General features: G+C 49.2%; 2 protein-coding genes across 13 annotated transcripts in view; one reads left to right on the top strand and one right to left on the bottom strand.

Moving 5' to 3' along the window:
- Positions 1-21390, top strand: part of RALGPS1 (Ral GEF with PH domain and SH3 binding motif 1) — a 306693-nt gene that overhangs the window by 156168 nt on the left and 129135 nt on the right. For 4 of the 12 annotated variants that reach the window (XR_002732590.1, XM_023217115.1, XM_023217121.1 and 1 more), the window contains exon 9: positions 2925-3026. The exons of the other annotated variants lie outside the window; for them this stretch is intronic. Coding sequence is in view for 3 of the 4 variants with exons in the window: in XM_023217115.1 (XP_023072883.1) it covers positions 2925-3026 (102 nt within the window). In the remaining variant the exon portion in view is untranslated. The remainder of the gene's footprint in view (positions 1-2924; positions 3027-21390) is intronic. 12 annotated transcript variants of the gene reach the window in all.
- Positions 11093-21390, bottom strand: part of ANGPTL2 (angiopoietin like 2) — a 35594-nt gene continuing 25296 nt past the window's right edge. Inside the window, exons 3-5 of the mRNA XM_023217127.1 lie at positions 17085-17278; positions 15431-15701; positions 11093-12906 (exon numbers count right to left, since the gene is read on the bottom strand). Of these exons, the coding sequence (XP_023072895.1) occupies positions 12707-12906; positions 15431-15701; positions 17085-17278 (665 nt within the window). The 3' untranslated portion in view covers positions 11093-12706. The remainder of the gene's footprint in view (positions 12907-15430; positions 15702-17084; positions 17279-21390) is intronic.

Genomic DNA, 21390 nt, shown 5'->3' with positions numbered 1-21390 from the left:
AGAAACTGCAAGTGAGTTGAGCATTATGAAGGAAGAGGCAAAGGAGCAAACCAAGGGGGCCCTGGCTGCTCTGGGGGAACCAGGAAGGGCTTTCTGGAGGGAAGTAGAGTCCTGAAGGATGAATAAGCTGGGTGAAGAGGTGGGGAGGTGAACATTTTACACAAAGATGACAGCTTGTGCAGGAACTCTAAAGTGAGGAAAAACATATTTGTTAGAAAAACTGGCTGGAGAGTAGAGAATGAGGGGGAGGGTGTCATGTGGAGCAGCTGCAGTGGAAGGGAGGGGAAGATTGCTTAGGGCCTAGACATGGGAGTCAGGAGGAAGTGGGGAACCCAGGCTCTGACCAACCTAGGAGCAGTAGGGAGCCATGAAAGGGTTTTAAGCAAGGGCACGCTGGGTTGAATTTGCATTGAAGACACATTACCTTGGCTGCAGCAAGTGGCTTCGAGGAGGTCAGGCTGGAGGAGTGAAGACCAGTTAGGGGATCCTGTAGAAGCCTGTGATGAGTCACTGTATTTCAGAAATTTCCAGGGAGGGGGAAGGCTCTTTAAAAGCAGTTCATTTTAGAGCAAAGCCTTGGAGAGACCTAAAACAGTTGTCAGTGAGTATATCCCTTATACCTGATGAAGACACATAGCATGTCCTTGTACTCTGGTTTTGAGAATCCATTTGTGCATTTCAACTGTGGGCCCCCTTAAAGCAGAGAGGAAAGAACAAGCATGGGTGGGATCAAGCCAAGGATGTGGCAGAGCTGCTGCTTCCCAGAACAGGGATCTGAGTGGTGGCCGTTGCCCCCTTGATGGGGGCCGCCACCCTAGGACCAAGGTGCAGTATTTCCCTTGTCAGGATTAGCAATAATGTTAACTGGCTGTCCCCAGGTTGGCCAGCTTTTAGTGCCCAACTGAAAAAATTCCATTCCACATGCAGGAAATCCAGCCTTTTTTTCATTTCCCCACCCCACGTTTCCACGGTTCCCAAGGAGCACGCATTTGTTCCACAGGTCCATCCTGGTTGTTGCTTGAGCCTCAGCCAGCAGCCTGGCCCCAAACTTCTGAGCCCTCCCGCTGGTCCCCTCCTGCCTTTCCCAGTTGGACCTGTGTGGAACCAGGCTCCTGCCTTAGCTGGAAGAGGAGGTATCTGTCAGACCACAAAGCAAAGCAAAGGCTGGATTCTGGTCTGCCTGCCCATGGAGCTGTAGGAGCCATAGGCCATGTTCCTTTTTCTACTCTGCCCCGAAGGCCACATGCTACAGGGGCCAACTTGCTGCCCTCCCCACCCCAGCCCAGGAAGCCTTTGAACAAATCTCCCCTTCCCTAGATGTAGGCATTCAACCCTCTCTGGGATCCAGCAAACAAGGAAAAGCTTCCCTTGACCCCAGGCTCAAACATACTTCCCAGTCAACAGAATGATCTCAAAGACACTACCCCATCCAAAATGAAGGAAGCTATTTCCATGATTTTGAAGAGTGGTTAGCTACATTTTGTTTCAAATCTCTCCCTTCCAGAAGGGAAGAGATTGCCTTTACTTTTGCAATCTTAGGATTTGTTACCTTAAAATTCACACTTTTTCTGGGACTCTGTAGTCTTTCTCATTTCTTACAAAAGGCCAGTGGATGTTATTAAAACCCCCATTTTATGAATGAAGAAGAAAACACAGCTTGACTCATGACTTACCCAACATCATATCCCAGGCGGATACCAAGTTTAACTCAAGATCTCATGCTTACTGCTGGGGTTCCACCCAGTCTTAACCTTATGCTTCCTCCTTTTAATATCTCCGTCTCCATGGAAATAAACAGTGGAAGGAAAACATGTGGGGTTCAAGAAAGGAGCACTAGGTGGAAAGGCTTGTTTCCTGCATGCTTTGCTGCCCAGAGCAGGAGAATCTTGTCCCATTTGTCCCTTCTGGGACAAAGGGAGGATCTGCAGTCAGCTTTTCTCTGGGTCAAGAAGTTTTGTCCTTCTCTACAAAACGAGGTATGAGCATGAGCCCATTTTGTGCAAGAAAAAGTGCTTTCATGGTAGGAGTCTTTATACTCATTAGGATGACTATTCCTCTTTGACTTCCTTTAGTTTTTTGGATTTCGAGTTAGAAACTAACACTAGCAATAATTACAAAAGCTCACGTTCACTGTCTTGCTATGTGATTGTACTGCGTTATCTCATTCAGTCCTCCCAACACTCCTTCCTTTGAGGGAGGCGTTGGTTTCACTTATTTGCTAGCTGCAAAATATGAACAAGATTCATGTTAAAGTTTACACACTAGTAAATGGTGAAATCAGTGCTTGTACCCAGGTCTGACTCCAGTAGCCCAACCGCTAACCTCAGAATATGCCCTATGTTCCCCAGAACAGGCCTTTAACCTCTGGGAAAAACCACAGCTGAGAAGGAAAGCACCTCTAGGGACTCCTCCTGTGTGGAACAGGGAGACTTCCTGGTGGGAGGTCCTGGAGAAGCACATTGACTCATGGGTGGGGACAGAGTGGACTGAGTGGACACTGGTCTTCTACTGACACATTCTTACTGTCCCCTTGTACCTGGGTTGGCCCTAATAAAGAAAAGGGCTGGTGCAAGGGAAAGACTGGGGAGCTTCTGCAACCACAGGACCAACCTGGGGCCATTGGGATGTCTCCTTGCATTGCTGCAGAGAGGAATAGTTAGGACAATAGCCCTGAGAACCTAAAGATTTCATGTAGTAGACAGCTTTTTAGATGGCCCCCAATGATTTCTGTTCTCTAGTATTCATATCCTTGTATAATCTCTTCTCCTTAAGTATAGGCAGAACATAGTGATTTGCTTCTAACAAATATGACAGAAATAATGGGATGTCCCTTCCAAGATTAGATCATTAAAGACTATCCCTTTTATGTTGAGTGCTTGCCCTTTCTTGCTCTCTTTTGGATCATTCATCCTGGAGGAATCCAGCTGCTCTGTGTTTGGCAGTCTTGTGGAGAGGCCCTTGTGGCATGGGATTGAGACCTGCCAACGACCACATGAGGGAGTTTGGAAGAAGATTCTGCTTAAAAGGTGAGCCTTCAGATGAGACTGCAGCCCCAGCCAACAGCTTGACTGAAGTCTCATCAGAGACCTTGAGCCAGAGACACCTAGCTAAGACATGCCCAAATTCCCAACCCACAGAAACTGCAAGATAATAAATGTTTATTATAAGGGGCTTAGTTTTAGAATAATTTGTCACACAGCAATGGATAATAAGCACATTGCACAACCTTTATCACTACCCCACATTTATTGTTTTGTTGACCAGTCTGTTTTGGACAAAATCAGCTGTAAAACTCAACACATAAAGGACTGTAACATTGGCCTCTAGGGCAGCAGGATGTACTGGACCCCTCTTGAAAGCTAGTTTTGAGGTGGGGGGATATGATAGGCTAGGGAGTGTGGTTCCTGCTTTGAGAGGTGATGAATTCTTGCAGTTCTGTAAGGAAGATGGGTGCCTGGGAATGACTGATTAGAGTCTGAGAGGGCCTGGAAGGTTGCCCTTAGGAAGCCTGTGTTGTTCCCTGATGGAGTGTACAGTGGGCTCCTGAGTACTCAAGGGAAACAAGGATATATCCTTTTTTGTGACCATCCAGAAAGGCATTTGGTGCCCCCTCATTCTTTTAAAAACTTAAAAATTACAAAAGTAATACATTGCTTGTCGTAAAAATTATTCACACCGAAAAGAAGTTTATAAAGTAAAAAGTGAATGTGCCATTCTTCTTCTGCCACTTGCCAGAGGCAGCCAGTGTTTGCCATGGGTGCGTGTTCTTCCAGACATTCTGATCCACGAATACAAAAAGACGTGCCTGTGGAGGGGCACATATGATATTGTGCTTTCTAACCAAAGTAGGAACATTTTATATGTGTTGTTTGCACATATAAACTGTCATAGATACTGTACAGTGGCAGCAAATCTAGAACTCCCCTGTTCTTTCTGGTAGCTCTTTGGCACCCACAGATGTATGGGCAACATGTTGGATATCGCCTGGATGAGTGCTTATTTGTCTAGCTATGTCCCAATTGACAAATATTTAGACTGTTTCTAGTTTTTCACTTTCACATATACAAGTTGAATATCCCTAATCTGAAAATCCAAAATCTAAAACATTTTGAGAGTCAACATGATGCTCAAAGAAAAGCCTCATTGGAATATTTTGGATTTCAGATTTTCAGATTAGGTTTGCTCAACAGGTAAGTATAATGCATATATTCCAAAATCTGAAAAAATATGAAATCTGTAACATTTCTGGTCCGAAGCATTTTGGATAAGGGATGCTCAGCCTGTAGTGCAGGGGGGAGCATCCTTATCTGTGTGTCTTTACCCTCCTGTTAGAGTACTTCTGAAACACCGAGTGCTGGAAGTGGAATTGCTGGGGCAAAAACTCTGCAACTTTACAGTGCCTGCTGCTGGAATGGCCTCTGAAATGCTTGCAGTTATATTTCTACAAACAGGATATGAGTATGCCTATTTTTTCCACTCTCACCAACACTAGATATTACCTACCATGTTTTATTTATGCTAAAATGATAGGCACAAGATGCCTTTTTAAAAATACATATATATACATTTCTCTGCCCACCAATTCTCTTAGGCTCTAAATTAGGCAGCCAGGCCTTCAGGCCTCCCAGCCCCCTGATCAGCCACCCTCTGCCCTTGCCTCTGCTTCCTGAATATCTGTCCTTATTCCCTCTCCCTGTGTCCCCAGCACAGGCCCGCACTGCCCTGATTGATGAAGAAAGACTGCCTTGCTGTTGGGTTCCTGTGGAGAGGAGGCTGACCTAAATCCATCCCCTGCACACTTGCCTGGGCATTGGTCAACATTCCAGGCTTGGAGAAGGCTGTGTGCTTCTTTTAATCCTTTTCCCTTGTTGAGATGACTAGGGCGTAGGCCTCTGTCATCACATGGCCCCAGAAGGGAATTCTAATTCCACTCCCTCCACATTAACTATCCTTCTAGGCTCTGGGCCATTCCCAGCTCTGCTGAAGCTCAGGGCAAATGTGGCCTGTCTTTCCTCATCCAAGAAGCCCTCTCCTGGTACTGTGAGATGCCCTTCAGCTTCAGGATGTGCTGTAGCAGTGGGGAAGGGAACATCCCTTGAGCAGCCCATGGAGCTGGATTTGCTAATATTATGACCATCAGCCAGCACAGCATGGGACAGGCAGATGGCCCACCCACCTAGGAGATGCCGCATGTGGCAGCGCTGTGGGAATGCCGTGCAGATGGGAGAGATTGTCTGTGTCTGGGCTCCCAGTGTGGGCTGAGCTGGCCCAGAATGGCCATTCAGGAGAGACAGGGATACTTGAATGTCTCAGGGTTGGCTGGTATTGAAACATGTCCACAGAGGCAGAATCCCAGACTAGGGCTGGTTCAGGCCTGACTCTGAGGTCTGAGAGAGACCTGTAAGCAAGCGCCAGGCCTGGAGGCATGGATATGGGAGATGAGCCACCACTACTGGAACCGAGTTACCAGATGATGAGGACCAGGGTTTGAGCCAGATAGATTTGGTCATCTGGTGACTGCCAGAGCATCCACAAGTAGGATGTTTGGAGTAGCAAAGCAGGGGGCTGATGAGTCTGTAGGCTGTAGGACAGATGGCAAGAAGAAAAAGAGCTGCAGCCTGGCAAAGGATTGGTAGCCCAAGGAGCTGCAGAACATTCTCCAGCACTGCCCCTTGTTACTCCACGTCCATTGTTTGAGATAAATTAGGCAGACAGCTATGGACAGGCTTTCTGACATCTAGGGACCTTCTGATATCAAGCTGCTGCTGCTGCACAGGCAGGCTGGCTGGCCACCTGACGTATCCACTGCTATGGGCAGGAGGCTCCATATCACCGTGATTCTCAGATGTATTACTGAGTGATATGGAGTGACATAGGAGCTGTAGTGTGATCTCACTTCCTCCGTGGGTGTAGTGATCGATGCTGTAGAGGCAGGAACTCAGGAATCAGACTGAGTTGAGTTTACATTCTGAGTGTCAGGCTACATGCACTTGGGCAGCTCACTTACCTCTTTGATGTAAGTTTTCTATTATGTTGAAGAGAGAATAATTATAGAATCCCCCTCACAGAGTTGTTGTGAGAATTTAAAGAGCCATGCATACTGCCTGGCACATGGAAAGCACCCTATAGATGATGGCTAGTATTAGTGCTATCCACATGAAAATACAGCTAAGAAGACTCTATCAGTGAGAACCCTGTTGCCCGCGTATCCCTATTGAGAAACACAGCATATCCAGGAAGGGCAGCATACCCAGGCAGAAGCCCATCTGGGCACGGCCAGGTGTCATGTTAGTTAGCCACCTGGCCCTAGAAGGGTTGGATGTGATTTCTGGGATAGTGCAGGGGTCAGCAGCAGGAGGGGCTGGGGAATAGGATCCCATCTGATGAGTAATGTCTGGCTGGCAAATTATGGTCCTGGAGAGGATGGGGACCAGTAACATCTGGAGTGTAGTCTAGACACCTTTTTGGATAGAGACCCAGCCTGTGACCCCTCCTTCTTTGGGAACCTACTTCCCCTGCTTCTCCCTTGGCACTGCACGCCAGCAGCAGTGTTCCTTCCACCTAACTCTGCTCCACGGTCAGAGCCCATAGAGTTAGGGTGGGTACTCAGCCCGAACTGGGCCGATTGGATCCTCTATCTGGGAGCCAGCATTGGAACGTAGATGTGCTGGCACTCAGATCAGGAGGACGTGAACTGAAAAATGCCGTCTGGTGCCATGCACCGGGACAACTGCAGGGAATAGTCCACAGATGGATGCTTGATGAGAAGCAGAGAAAGAGACCCTGCAGGAAAGGGGAAAGCAAAGAGCAAGGGAGAGGAGCTGAGAAAGTTGCTGCCTTGCATCTTGAAGGCTTTCCAGGCAATTTCTAGTTCCTGGCCCTTGTGAGGCCCAGCTCTGTCCCTGCCCGTGGACTTGGGGAGATACCTCGTGTCCTTATGTAACCAGCTTATTAAATGAGCTGGACTCAATCAGGTGTAAGAACAAACCAACCTCATTTTTCCCCATGTCCTTTTGAGCCTACTCTGTGGATTTTTCTTTTCCCAGTCAAAGCTGAGAACTTAGCAGGTCCTTTGGTCTTTCAGGTGCTAGGCATGAAACAGCCCAATCCATTGTAACAATTCCTCATTCCCGACAGTCCAGTGTAGGAATTGCAAGTCTGGACTCCTAAAGCTGACCAGCTGTGGAGGTCTGGAGTAGGGGAAGACAGATGGTCAGCTTGTTTGTTTGTTTGTTTGTTTTGAGACAGGGTCTGTTTTTTTTGCCCAGGCCTGGAGTATGGTGGCATGATCTTGGCTCACTACAACCTCTGCCTCCTGGGCTGAAGTGAGCCTCCCACCTCAGTTTCCCGAGTAACTGGGACCACAGGTACATGCCATCATGCCAAGCTAATTTTTAAATTAATTAATTATGGTAGAGGCAGAGTTCTCGCATGTTGCCTCGGCTGGTTTCAAACTCCTGGGCTCAACCAGTCTTCCCACCTCAACCTCCCAAAGTTCTGGGAGGCATGAGCCACAGCACCTGGCTGACACACAGTCAGCTTCTTCACTGGATCCTGGCCAGTCCTGCTGCCTCCCCAACCTGTTCACTGAAGTTTCTGGCCCGTGGAAACAGGAGAGGAAGAAAGGAGAGAGAAGGGTCCATCTTTCATAGCTGTTGGTAACTCAGAGCTCATGCCCTGTGGGTTTGCTAGATGCTCGTGCAAGCAACCCAGTGCTGCCTTTCCCCCTCTTGGCTGCTGCTGCTTCAGAATTTCCCTCCTGGGCACCTCTGACTCAGCTCCTTTGATGGAGTAATGTATAGCTCCCTTCCTGGCTCCTGTACTTCCTGCCCTGCCCCCACCCCCACCATCCAGGCAGCCCTCTGGTCCTAGGAAGCCTGAATTTGTGCCTCGCTGGGCTGGCCTTGTGCTCTCAACGCGGGCCGCTCTTCCCACTGCTCTTTGTGTTCCTGGGCCTGAGTCAGACAGGAGTGCTTATGCCGTCCCATGCCAGGCTATGGGAATGGTCCCTTGAAGTCCCTCTCACCTGACTGAAGGTGGGTGACAACACCCACCTTCCTTGTGGTGGTGGGAACACGTGAAGGACAGCTCATTCTCCCCTCCCCAGGACCTTCTTTCTGTACTTCTCACACAGCGTCAGGGAAGCCATCAGCTAATGCTGGAGAGCCAGTGCGGGGCCATGCCCTTTGCAGGGATGATCTTGCAGCTTTTATCTTGTCCTTAGCCTTTGAAGTCTCAGATAAAATTGAGGCAGAAAGAGCACCTTTTAAACATGTTGTTACACTTAAAAGCTTCCATTTTTGACTTAATCTGGTCATGTGAGTTTCTCTTACTATAATCAGAGTCTTGACAAGTCTGTGTGAAACAGACAGGGGGGTCTTGGGAAATCAGAGAGGACACCTTGAACCCCCTAAGAGTGTCTGTGAACTGTGAGCATGGTACACTCCCATTACCATTGTTTTCAGTAATTCGAAGGTTTCTCTTTCAGTCTTGCTCAAATTGGCAAGATTTGGGGGAGAGGGTCTTGTTCAGCGTTGCTTGCTCAGAAAACATCACTGTCTTCTGGCCCTGTTCCCCACACAAGCCCAGCAGGTGGGTGCCCCTTGTCCCCCAAGAGACCAAGGTATTGGCTAAAACTGGGATGCAGGGGTTTGCCTGGGGCAGGAGAAAGTCTGGGCTTTATTGACTTCCTTCTGGGTCTGCAAATGCAATGCAGCCACATGGAGAACTTAGTAATAGTAGGACTCCTGTGATTGTAGGCCTTAAAAGGTCACTGATGGGATAGGAAAGGATGGTCTGGTTGGCAAGTCCCCAGGATGCTGACTGGCTGTCTTTGCTGGCAGGTAGAGCAGTTCACTGGGTACCCAGGCTAGGGTGCTTGGACAGAGCCCTCCTGCCCCATGCTCTTCTCCCATGCCACCAGCTTAGTAAGCTGACCCCCACCTTTCATTTTCTCCACGTCTCTGATGAGCTTATTCCTTCCTCTCCTTCTATATAGCCTGGGTGTGGTTTGATTAAGATTCAGGCTTGGGTATTGAGATGGGGTTTGGGAGAAAGAGCTGGTATCATGACCTGCTTTCATTTGATCCTAAATAGTTTAGAAAAAGGATGGCTCTGCAGTGTCCTGCATGGCTTTCCAGAGCTCTCTATTTGGAGTTTTGGAGCCAAGACCAGTGACCAGTAAAGTTGGGCCTTGTTTTCCTTTGCTCTTGTTCCCTATGTCCCACACGCTGCACTCCAGATGTCTGTGGAGGGGTGATGATAACCTGGGCCAAGATTAAGATATTTTCCTCAAATAGCATTCAGATTCCACTGTGATCCCAACAACTGACTAGGGGCTTAGGAGAAGGGAGTTGAGAACTCTTACTTGGTGCCTGACACCCAGCACCTTCTGGATTAATTGCTGCCGGGGCATTCTTAACCAGCAGTCTGACCTCAAGCGTCATTTTTGCCTCTTTTGTAAAGTGAGAATAATGATCCCTCCTTCACAGAGCTTCTGTGAAGGTGACGTAAAACACACACATGCACACACGCACGCGCGCACACACACACGTGCACGTGCATGTGCCTGTTTCTTTTTCTTTTTTTTTCTTTTTTTTTTTTGAGACACAGTCTTGCTGTCCCCCAGGCTGGAGTGCAGTGGTGCGATTTTGGCTCACTGTGAGCTCCGCCTCCCGGGTTCACGCCATTCTCCTGCCTCAGCCTCCCCAGTAGCTGGCACTACAGGTGCCCACCATCACGCCCGGCTAATTTTTTGTATTTCTAGTAGAGATGGGGTTTCACTGTGTTAGCCAGGATGGTCTCGATCTCCTGACCTCGTGATCCACTCGCCTCGGCCTCCCAAAGTGCTGGGATTACAGATGTGAGCCACCGTGTCTGGCCACACACGCCTGTTTCTAAGCACATGGTAGGCTTCAGTGCATATCAGTGCATCTCTAACTGCAGCTTTACTAGAAAAAGCTATCATATGGTTATGTCACTTGGTCATTAGGTAGAAGGATTGCTGGGGCCCCGGGTATAAGTGCATTTACAGTTTTGCTATATACACTGGCAAGTTACTCTTCAACAATATGGAGTCAATTTATACGTCCATCCATAGTGCACACATCTGTCCATTCCCTTGTCAACATGGATACTGGCATTTTTTTCATCTTTGCCAATCTGACAGGCAACACGTCATGGTTTGTCCTTCACTTATAGCACCTCTCTGATTACTACTGAGGTTGACATCTTGTTTACCGGCCATTTGTGAGTCTTCTCCTGTGTACATGTACTTTGCCAAGTTTTCTGTTACAGGGTTTGCATCTTTCTTGATTTGAAAGAGGTTTTAGCATAGCATGAATATTCTGTATTTGCTATTTATGTTTCAAATATTTTTCTCTTGTTCAATATTTGCCTTTTAATCTTGGTCATGTTTTATTTTTTGTTTTGTTTCTTGGAAAGCAGAAAATTGGAGTTCTGAAAAAAGTTGTATCTTTTAGTCTTTTCCTTTAACTTTTGGGATTTCCTGTCATGCCTAGAACCAATTCCCAACCCACAGATTTGTTTTACAAGGAAACAGTTCTAGCGGCTAGTGTGGAAGTTGGATTGGAATGAGGGAGATGGAGAGTCCTGGTCTGGAGCCTGGTGCAGTAGTTGAAGGGAGAGGAGATGAGACCCTATGCTAAGGCAGGCAAGATAGCTTGGCGTGGAGGGATGGATTGTGCTTGGCAGGGGAAGGGAGAGGTCCTTGTTTTTGATCTGAGCAATTGAGTACCTGGTGCCATTTGGTGAAAAGGGACCAGACCTAGAAGAAAGGTGTGTCAGGCATTAAGTTCACTGCCTGTAAGGTGCTTGGAGGACATCCGGTGGAGAAATCCAGGACACAGCTGGATGTGAGGAAGTGGACCTCCAGAGAGCTGAAGTACTATTGTGGTACTACTGTGGTCCTACCTACTCGGGAGGCTGAGGGTATAGTGGTAACCAGAGATAGGGTGAGTGTGATTTAAATGATTCTGGTGTGTGTCCTGGTGCCAAATCTCCTCCTGGTTTTACTTAAAGAGGCTCTGATATGGGAGACCCCCAGAAGGCATTCTAAAACAGTAACACAGAGTGTAGACACATCCAGATAGCACTGATGGCTTTTATTGCAGATTCGTGTCATTACAAGGATAATCTGGGAATATATTTTTTTAAAAACCCTCCCTTTTATGTACACAAAACATGCTACATGGTACACTTTGTGAGAAATGCTGAGGTAATAGGCACACACCCAGACATGGACAGTACCGAACATCCAACATCTCACACAGCCTGGCCCACGTGCCCACCGGGAAGGGTCTCACCTTCTTGACTCATCCCTTGCCCCTCCTTGGCAATAGTCTTGGGAGTGCTGAGGCTGACACTTCGTGGCCAACAGGACTCAGAAAGCCACCATGCCGCAGTGCATCAACCGAGGGGTCCGGTGACCCCTGATTATTCAGCAACTCCTGAGAAGTGGCCCATTTTCATTTTTGTGGCACTTGTTCTCCAGGGAAGTGTAGTTTGGAGATGAGATGCGGACTCTAGTCAGCCTGAGAGCGTGGAACCTCTGGTCTGTAGCCAGCCGGGGGCTCTGATGATCTGATGACTTCTGTTCAACCGATTATCTCCTGGCCAGATAGGTTATTATTTGTGTGAAGACTAAAATGACATGTAGGCTAAAGTATGAATGGAAGATACAAAACTGCGAGTACATTATCTGTGTGACCAGTGGAGCTTTTGGCCTGGCCTTCCCTTCCCAACCAGAAACCTGGAGCCCAGTGTGTTTCCTGCTCAGAAGCTGAGGAATCTTGCCTGGAAAGAAGGGGCCATGTGACAGAAAAGGCAAGGAGTAGATAGGCGAGAAGTACAACAGAGCGGAAAGGGGGCCTTGAACTGCGGGTGAGTGGCCAGGGACTGACACACAGAAGGCACTTAATGAATGGTGTCAAATAAAGGATAAGTGGGTGATGGATGGTGACAAGTCCTGAGAATGGGGAAAAGTATGAAAATGGAGCGGGAAGGAGTTTGAAATTTGATTAGGTACCAAAAGGGGTTCTTAAGAGAAGAAGCTGGGAACCTCTATGTGAGAGGTTAGCATTGTAGACATCCTGGAAGAATCCAGGCACACGGATGCCAAGGGTGATCCTTTCAGTTGAGCCACACAGTCTGTGATCTACCCTTAGACTCAAGTAATGCAACACTAATGAAATGCTGTTCTCCTAAGAGCAAAGCTGCTGGTGACAGCTTCAACATCTGAGAACTGAATGTATGTGTATTTAGGTATGTAAGGCAACCCTATATATGGACCTAGATATATCACATGTGATGTATATCTAAATGCATATATATGTGGTATACACATATGTGCACAAGGGAGGCTCATACACATGTATATTATGAAGGTATTTTGCAGTTGTGTTTTTATTGTAGAGACTTAATTTATTTAAAGAAAGAGTTGTCTGTAGTCCTGTCCTGTCCTGGAGACATGAGGGGCTGTCTGGTGTGAAGGAAAGTAGGAGGGACAGAAAACACTGTCTCGATTCAGTTCCATCATCTGCTGCAGTGACTTCGGAAAACAGAATCCAGCATCCCAGTCCTCCCAGCCTCAGGATGAACTGGTGAGGAGTTGTTCTTTGTGCTGTGGCCAGTGTGACCAGGGTGGGCTCCTGGCAATGGCCATGAGAGGTCAGGAGGGGGAGCTGGCTTAGTGGAAGGTGTTGGGGTTCGGTCGGATCATCATCACCACTTTCTTGAGTGAGTAAGAGCCTCCTCGGAACTCAGCCCAGTAGACTCCGTCCTGGTAGCGGCTCCGGTAATGGCCCCCGCGGTACCAGACCCCGTTGAGGTTGGAGTGGGCACAGGCATTATACCACCAGCCTCCCTTCTGGTAGTGGGCACAGTTTCCTGCAAGAGAGAAGGCAGTGAGAGTGTGTCTGGGAGGAGGCCATTCTACCTGTGTCCATAGTTTGCTCAGGGCTTTCAGCAAAACCCTCTCTGGGAGACATCTGGAGCAGAAACGCTTGGGAGGTGGACCCGTCTCCATGGGTGGTGAGAGGCCATGCATCAGGCCTGCCTTTGAGGCTCAGCTTTATAACTAACTAGCTGTGTGATCTCAGACAAGTGACTTAACCTCTCCCAGCCACTGTATCCTCATCCATAAAATGAGAATAAAAATGACGCCTGCCGCACAGGACGGCTCTGAGGATTGAATGAGGATGCGTACTTGACACTTAGCCAGGGCTGGGTGCAAAGGAGGCCCCGAGGGAACTCCACACTTTGTGTTCTGATAGGAAATGGAGATGGCCTGAGGTGGGCAGGGAGGGAGAAAAGCTTTTCCTTAGGAATTTTTAGAGTTGAAACGGTTGGGTCAGGAGTCTTTATAGAATGACAAAGGAAGTGTTTAAGAAGAAATGCTCCTCCAGTCCTCCCCGGCTCGTATTCCATCCAAACAATTTTTTATATTACTTCACAAAGGAAAGGTATTTCCATAAAACTCTTGGCATTATCACATCATGCTGAATTTTGCTGCCAAGGACAAGCAGTTCAGAACAAGAGTAAAAACTGTGGGAAGGTGCGCGCGGGCATGCAGGGGCAGTGCACTCTGTGGCAGGAGGAGAGGGGGCCACTATCTGCCAGCATTGCTCTTAGTGAAGGGTGGTCCCCACTTTCCTGAGTAGGCCTCACGAGGGGACCCTGTACTCAGGGGAGAGGCTGCGCCAGTCAGGATTGTGGGTCGGAGGGCCCAACAGAGCAGGTGGCCGAGGCCGTGGGATGAGGTGAGGAGGTCGCACTCAGTCTGAGGCAGAAAGCAAAAGGAGAGCTGCAGCCCAGGTTTTCCCAGAGTTTTTCTGGGGGTCCTTCTGGGTCATGATTCCAGGCCACAGGGACCAAGTGGCAGTGTTGGACTGGTATAGCAGGGAGATCCTTGGGCACGCCATAACCAGACTCCTCTTTGCCAGCGGAGGCTCCACACACCTCCGGGGACAAGGAACTTGCCAGCCACTGATTTTGTTGCTGGCTAGATCTGAGTTTGGATCATAGAACACAGTTTCCGCTCCCTAAGGAGGCGGTCCTCCAGAAAGGCTGTAGTAGCCCCTGTGTCCCAGGGTCTGACCAGCTCTGAAGGTCATCCTCCTGCCCTGCTCTTCTAGAAGCCTCGGCAGCCCTACTGCTTCAGAACAAGGGCCTGCTCCTCCTCCAGGGCCCCTTCGGGCTGAGCCAGTTCAGTGTCAGTGGGTGGATAAGGTGTCTGTGTGATGTAGGGATGGGCAAGTCATGTCCTTCCTGTCCCCTGATGTTGGGAGAATTACCCTTCAGAATGTGGCTGCCATGGGGACCTGGCATGAGGATCCCCTCCACCTTAGCATGTAGGTTTCAGGGCCTGCCTGAAGTGCAAGCCATTTGTAGGACAGTCTCGAGAGCTCGCTTCTCAAGTGGGAGGGAGTAGCCTTCTGACCAATACCACATAGGAAACGTAGGCAGGAGAGGACTGGGTTTGCCCATGAGAGCAGACAGCCTGAGCCTGGAGGCGGCATCGGCCGTCAGGTGGTGCCAGCCTCAGGGAGGAGCGTGGCAGGGCCTAGAGGCCTTCATCTCAAAAACTGGGTGTTGGCCCTGGGGAGACATTAACTGTGTGGGAGTCTGGTATCTGGACTCAGGGCCGGACCATATCTATGTTTCTTCTAATTTTCTGTTTTTTCTCTTGTTTTTTGTTTAATAAAGACTTCTTAGTAAAGACCTAGATTTGAAGCATGTGGTCTTAGACAAATCACTTTCTCTCTCCTATCTGCTTTCCTCTTAATAGCTTCCTCTCAGCACTGCCCTAGCATTACATGTAGTAACAGTGACCATGAAGAAAGCCAGCTTGTGTGGGGCCCTCGCTGTGTGCCAGATCCTAGACAAAGCACTTTGGGTACATTCTCTCTACCCTTCTCCCTACCCTGCAAGGTAGTTCTTGTCCTTCCTTCCAGATGCAGAAACTGAGACCCAGGGAGATTTAGCAGCATGCCCAAGGACACATGGCTGGTAGGAGGTAGGACCAGCACTGGAGCCCAGGTGTATGGCCCAGAGCCTGCGCAGTTGGTTAGCTCTATACCAGGTGCCTTGGACAGTGGTGGTGAGGCCACAGCCCAATACATGTCTTTTTGCATTGGCCCCAGTTGGCCCTGGTACGTGTGATTTGTATACCTCTTTATGTCTCCTCTCCCCATTTTTTTAAATTTGTAAATGCCACTCTGACCCAGCTTTGTGAAGGGGACCTGTGGGCAGGAGAAGGGACCCTCAGGGGGTGGTAACAGGGTCAGGCAGCTTGGCCCAGCTGCTTATCACCCTGGGATCTTCCCGTTTCCAAGCCCTGGAGTCAGGGGCTCTGGCTCTGGTTGACCTCTTTTCCCTGCCCTGCACCTGAGTTTGACTCCACTTTTCCTACCTGTGTAGACATCGTGATCTCTGTCCAGGGTGGTGAACTGCTTGCCATTGTGCCATGTAAAGGAGTCACCCGCATTGCCGTGGTAGCGCCCCAGCCGCAGCTTATAATACTCGCTCTCAGGTTCCAGGCGGAAGCTGGCGTATTCTGCAAAGACTTTGCGGCCGGACCAGTCCTCCATGGTCACCAGGAGTTTGTAGTTGCCTTGGTTCGTCAGCCAGTAAATGTTCTCCAGGCCCAGCCAGTATTCGCCATCAATGTTCCCAAACCCTTGCTAGGGAAAACCCGGGAGAGTGTTAATGTGGGGCCTGCAGTGCCTGTAGCCAGCAGGCCTGGCTCTCGGACACTCAGCCCTGGATAGAGGGGTTGGGGAAACAAGCAGAGCATGAAGCAGACCTGGTTCAGACCCCTACTCTACCACTGAATCTCTCTGTGACTCACACATTATTCAAAAATATGCAGAGTGCCTACCCTGTGCCAGGCATCATGTGAACCCCAGATTCCTCGTTCTTACGTCAGGGAGGCTACATTACCTTCCCCACAGGCTTGCTGCAGGAACACGTGTGCTGTGGCAAGTGGAGGGCCTGGCACTCAGTAGGCACGCAGCAAGCATTCCTCAGACAAATCCCTGACCTTCACTGAGCTTCACCTCCTTCTCTGGAGATGGGCTGTGTGTGAGGGTCACGTGTAAACTCTAATGCACCAGACAGGTGTAAGCTGTGACGCATGTGTCCCATCCAGTGGGGCTCCCCTCTAGGTCTAAAACCTAGTGGTATCCACCGGCACTGGGTGGTATCCACCGGCATGGCAGAGCCATGTGTGCAAGGCGTCGTGGCTTCAGTTTGTGAGCTTCAGTGTCAGAGGCCTCAGCTGCAGTCACTACTGGGCCAATTGCTGGCTTTGCAACCCTGAGCAAATTACTCCACACTTTCACCTGTAAGCTGGGTCCATAACAGAACCTCCCTCAGGGGGTTGATACAAGATTAAACAAAATAATGCACGAAAGCCCTTAGCATGGTGCTGGCATGGGTTGGGCACTTGGCAAACTGAGCCACTCTTGCCTTCCTTAGTGCCACCTCTGTTTAGAGGGTGAAGAACCATGTATGTCTGAGTCCTGGCAACTTTCCCTGCTACACAGATGAGCATTTCAACTCCCTGGGAAGCAGGGAGCCCAGAGGATGAGCCTGGAATTAGGACTTGAGCATTGCCGCAGTTCCCTACCAGGACTCTCTGGGGGATTCTCCCAGGGACTAGGAGCCTTTTGGGACTTGCCCCTTCTGGGCTTTGAGAGCAGGTCTTTCCCCATGGAAACCCCAGTTGGGAATGAAATGCTCCCCACTCCTGGGCCCCCATACCAGCATTTCTGAACTCTCACCCTGTCCTGTGGGGCTGTGGTGGTCTGGTCTACTAACTCTTGTCCTGCAGCAGTTGCTAGCAGCAGTCAGAGGAGGAGCTGGTTCTCACTACTCCTGGTGGGTTTGCACAATGGCCCTGTCTGCATCCTTCTTGCCTTAGGTATGTGTGTTGTTGGGGCCGCACTGGCCTGGACTTGGTCAGCATGTACCTCTGAGCGGGCTCTTCTACTGGTCGCTCAGGCCACTCTTGGGGTGGGCCAGTCACCTTGTGGGCAGCACAGACAGCCCCTGCCGGGTCTCACCTTGTACGTCTCCCAGTTCCTGAAGAAGTTAACAGAGCCATCCAGGCGTCTCTGGATGACAGTCCAGCCCCCGGGGTCGTGTCTCTGGTCGCACCACACCTGCATGAGGCGGTTGGTGTTCTCCGGCTTCACCAGGTAGATGGAACTGGTGTCATGGCCGTCCTCCAGGGCCTGCAGGCAGTCTCTCCATGGGCCTGGGGACACAGACATGCATATACATCACAGACCTGCCTGTCACCAGGCCACACCCCCAGCTGCACCTCAAGCAGGCACAACCTCCGGTGAGGCTCCAGCTGCAAGCCACAGGCCCACAGTCTGAGGTAACCAATTTTTATTTTTGCGAGTTTGATAAATAATTGTGAAGATAAGAGCCTTGGACTGGGGGTCAGGATGCCCACACTCCAAGCTCACTTTCTCCTGTCACCCGCCTCACAGTGTGACTTTGGGCTTCTTCACTTCTCCCAGCCCTCAGTTTCTTCCAGTTGTAGAAGGGAGATCAGAGTTCCCTCCTACAGCATTGTCAGGATTACTGAGATCATTTGGGGAGAAGTTGCTGGGGTGATCTTTTTCAGGTTCATTGTATTAGGAAAAAGAGATGTGGACCTACTAAATGTGGCAACATCGGTCAGTGCCTGCAGGCTCTGGTGGCTTTGTTTCTGCAGGGAAACTCGGTTCTGCTGGATTACTGTTTCTGGGGGCCAAGTGCAGTTGGCCCCCTTCAGTTCTGACTCCACTTCTGCCCTTCCAGTGACAGTGCTTCGTGATGACTGCTGCAGCTTTTACTAAATGAACTTCCACAGTCACGGGGGCCTAGGCCATGCCCAGAATTTGGCCATGTAGCCAGAGACTTTGGGATATTTCTGGGATTCACTCACTGCTCTTCAAGTGTCTTTTTAGGGAGCCAGGTTCCCTTTCAGCTCAATCTGTGTGTTTTCCAAAGGAAGCTCAATGAGGACCAGATGCTCGACCTCATGCATTCTGAGGTCTTCCGGGTAGGCTCATAAACTTAAAGGATGATGTCTAGGATACAGCCCAATCCATGGCTCTCTTCTGAAACTGAGACCAGAGGGTTCTGTGATTCTTTGTGACTCCACTGAGCTTGGGCAGCCCAGTCAGAAGGAATGGGTGTTATACCACAGGTCTCACCACCCCTGCCCATCAACTCTGCCCTCCCCTAGCAGTTTCTTATGCTCCAGTGTTGGTCACATCAGCAAGAAGGTACAAGCTTGAGTCACCAAGGGTCTGGACAGTCTGGGGCCTTTCTCATTGATCTGAGGAACCTTTAGAAGGTCTTCAAGGCCTAGCCATTCAGATGAAAATGGCTGAAAGAAAGAAAATCATGTTTTGCTTCAGTCTCTTCAAAATATTCCCCATAGGGCCGGGTGCGGTGGCTCACACCTATAATCCCAGCACGTTGGGAGGCCGAGGCAGGCAGATCACAAGGTCAGGAGATCGAGACCATCCTGGCTAATATGGTAAAACCCCATCTCTACTAAAAATACAAAAAATTAGCCGGGTGTGGTGGCAGGCACCTGTAGTCCCAGCTACCGGGGAGGCTGAGGCAGGAGAACTGCTTGAATCCGGGAGGCGGAGGTTGCAGTGAGCCAAGGTGGCCCCACTGCACTCCAACCTGGGCGACCGAGTGAGACTCCGTCTCAAACAAAAGAAATAAACAAACAAAAAAATCCCCACAATGAGACTGGTTAAGGACGAAAGTGCTAAGAAAATACCATTGTATATGTTCTATCAATTTGTGTGTTTATTCAACAACTGTGTATTGAGTCCCAGCCTCTGCAGATGTGGTGCTGGGCAGCGGAAGCTCAGGGCAGGGTGGGGCTGCTCTGATGCCCAACGAGGGAGGAGCTGACCTCACTACCTTCTCCCTACTTGAATTCCTGTAGATCCTGTCCTTTCTCTTTCTGTGGGAGTTGAAGGGAAGTGCCCATCAGTGACAGGTGTACTCAGCTTTTCTGGTGCAGGTCACACTTCTCATATTCCTTCCTGGCTGGTGTTTGGGCTCAACTAGTTCACAGGTAATGGTTATAAACCAGAAAGACTTAGGTTTCTGGTCTCTGTTAGACATCTCAGGTGGGCTCTGCCTGAGGCCTTGCAGGAAGAAGCCTTGTGTTTGAGCATTCATCCACCTAGAACCTGACGGGAAGGCAGGCTCTGTCTTGCTCATTCCTTGCTTCCCACTGCCCAGTATCACCCTGAGAAGAAAGATTGGTTTGGGTGCTGACAGTTAACTCAGGGAGCTTCTCCCTTCATCTTCCAGGGAGAAGCTTCTCACCCATTTACCTTTTTGCCAGGCTTCTTGTCCAAAGGATGGGGCAGGACCCAACATTCCCCACCCCTGGGTAGCAGATGGGGCACAAGCAGCTGCTTCCTTTGGCGGTGCCACTTCCCGCCTTTCCCCCACCACCCCCTCAGTATCCTTCCTGGGGAAGGGGAGGCCAGACCTCCAGAAAGAGCATTTGTGAAGGAGAAAAAGGTTTTGGTTGTGTTCAGCTGAAGCCCCAGGGACGGAGGCAGAGAATGGGAGTCTGTCCCCAACAGCTGGAGCAGAGCGCCGGTGGGCGTGGGAGGCCTCCTAGCTCCTTACCAAGTCAGCAGCACAGGAGAGGCCGTTTGATGCGAATACTGGTGACGGAAGATCCGGCAGAAGCCTGCAAAATAACGCCCACTGAGAGCGAGCAGCCCAGCCTCTTACTGCACAGCTGCCAGGACTGCTGCAGAATTGTCAGATGTAAAGGCTGCCTTTGAAGGCAGCGCCACGTAGGGAGAGGCTGTGGAGGCTGCTGAGGGAGTGGCAGTTGGCCTCGTGGCTCCAGCTGGGGCTGCCTTTGTGGGCGCCATCAGTGATCTCAGTTTTACTTTTGGCATTTCCACCAAGGGCTCTTTTTAAAGGCAAGTGTTTTTAAATGTTTTGGGGCTACTAGTCCCTTTACGAATTTGGGGATGGTTCTAGATCCTTTATTCAGAAAAATGCACAGACTCACACAATTCTGTATACAGTTTCAGAAGGTAATAGATTCCCAAAGTCCCAGGTTATAAACTCCTTGCTCTAAGAGTCATGACTGAAGTAGTAATAATAATAGCCAGTGTGTACTGAGCATTTCCTATGGTCCTAGGCACGTATTTCAATAGCTGACCCTCCTGACACTCCTATGAGGTAGGAAAGCAGACCCTGTGGTCATTAGGGGATCCCCTCGAGGTTACCTGGTGGGTAAGGGACCCAGCAGTTGTATGCACCCAGGGCGTGTCCAGAGCTCACACACTAAAGTACTCTTCTTTTTCCCCAACTAGAGCAAACTCAAGAATAAGGGACCCAGGCTGACTTAGCTCTATGTCCTTAGAACTAATGTTAATCTTTGCCAGTCAGCCAGCGAAAAAATAAAACATAAAAATTTACAGTTCTTTGTCAAGGTGTAAAACTTCTAAAAATCTTTAATGATTTTTTTCTTCCATATTTACCTTTTGGTGTTCTTTGCCCATTTTTCAACTATTCTAGTGTCTGTTATGATGTAGAAGAAGTTTTTTCTTTTTTAAAAAAAAGGCAAACGTAATTCTTTTAAGGCTTTCTAGAATAATTGAGTAGATATCAAATAGTATTGAAGTGTTTAGTATTTTCCGCTGGTACAGAAAATGTGCGTATGTGTTTGTACACTGAATTTCACATGACAATCAGGCCCCATTAGCTTCTGTCGAAAACACATATTCAAACACAGTTTCCCTCAGAACCCTTAGTAGACCTCTATGAAATCTCCTGCATTCAAACACATTTCCTTTTCACACATTAAAGGCACCAGTGGCAAAGGTCAGAAACATCAATGATGGATGAAAATTAGTCAGAAAAAGAATTAACATTGAAAAATTGTCAGCAGTAAATTTATGTGGCTCCCTTAAAATGGCAGAGACAAAACATCCTACTTTGAGGAGAAATCCACAACTGTAACATATAAATAATACTGTGAAAAATCTGTATCTGTTCCATATAAATAATGCCCTTGTAGGGGGCCAGGCAAGGGTTGGGCCTCGATGGAGGAAGACCTGGCTGAGGAAGGGAGGGCTGGAGGAGGACTCCACACTTGGAGTCAGGAGCCCTCGGCTCCAATCTCGATGGCCTCACCTCTGCACAGTGTGACTCTGGGCTGGGTCCTCATTGAGCCTCAATTTCTTCTTCTGTGAAATGGGGAAGGGACCATAGCTATTCTGAGAATGTCATGAACGCAAGAACGGCCAGCATGGGGGCCAGCTGGGGCAGGTGCTCTGTGAAGATTATCCCTTTCTGTTTCCTTTGATAGAT

Source organism: Piliocolobus tephrosceles, chromosome 14, assembly GCF_002776525.5.
Source record: "Piliocolobus tephrosceles isolate RC106 chromosome 14, ASM277652v3, whole genome shotgun sequence".
Lineage (NCBI taxonomy): Eukaryota > Metazoa > Chordata > Mammalia > Primates > Cercopithecidae > Piliocolobus > Piliocolobus tephrosceles.
This window is presented reverse-complemented; position numbering and strand designations above follow the sequence as displayed.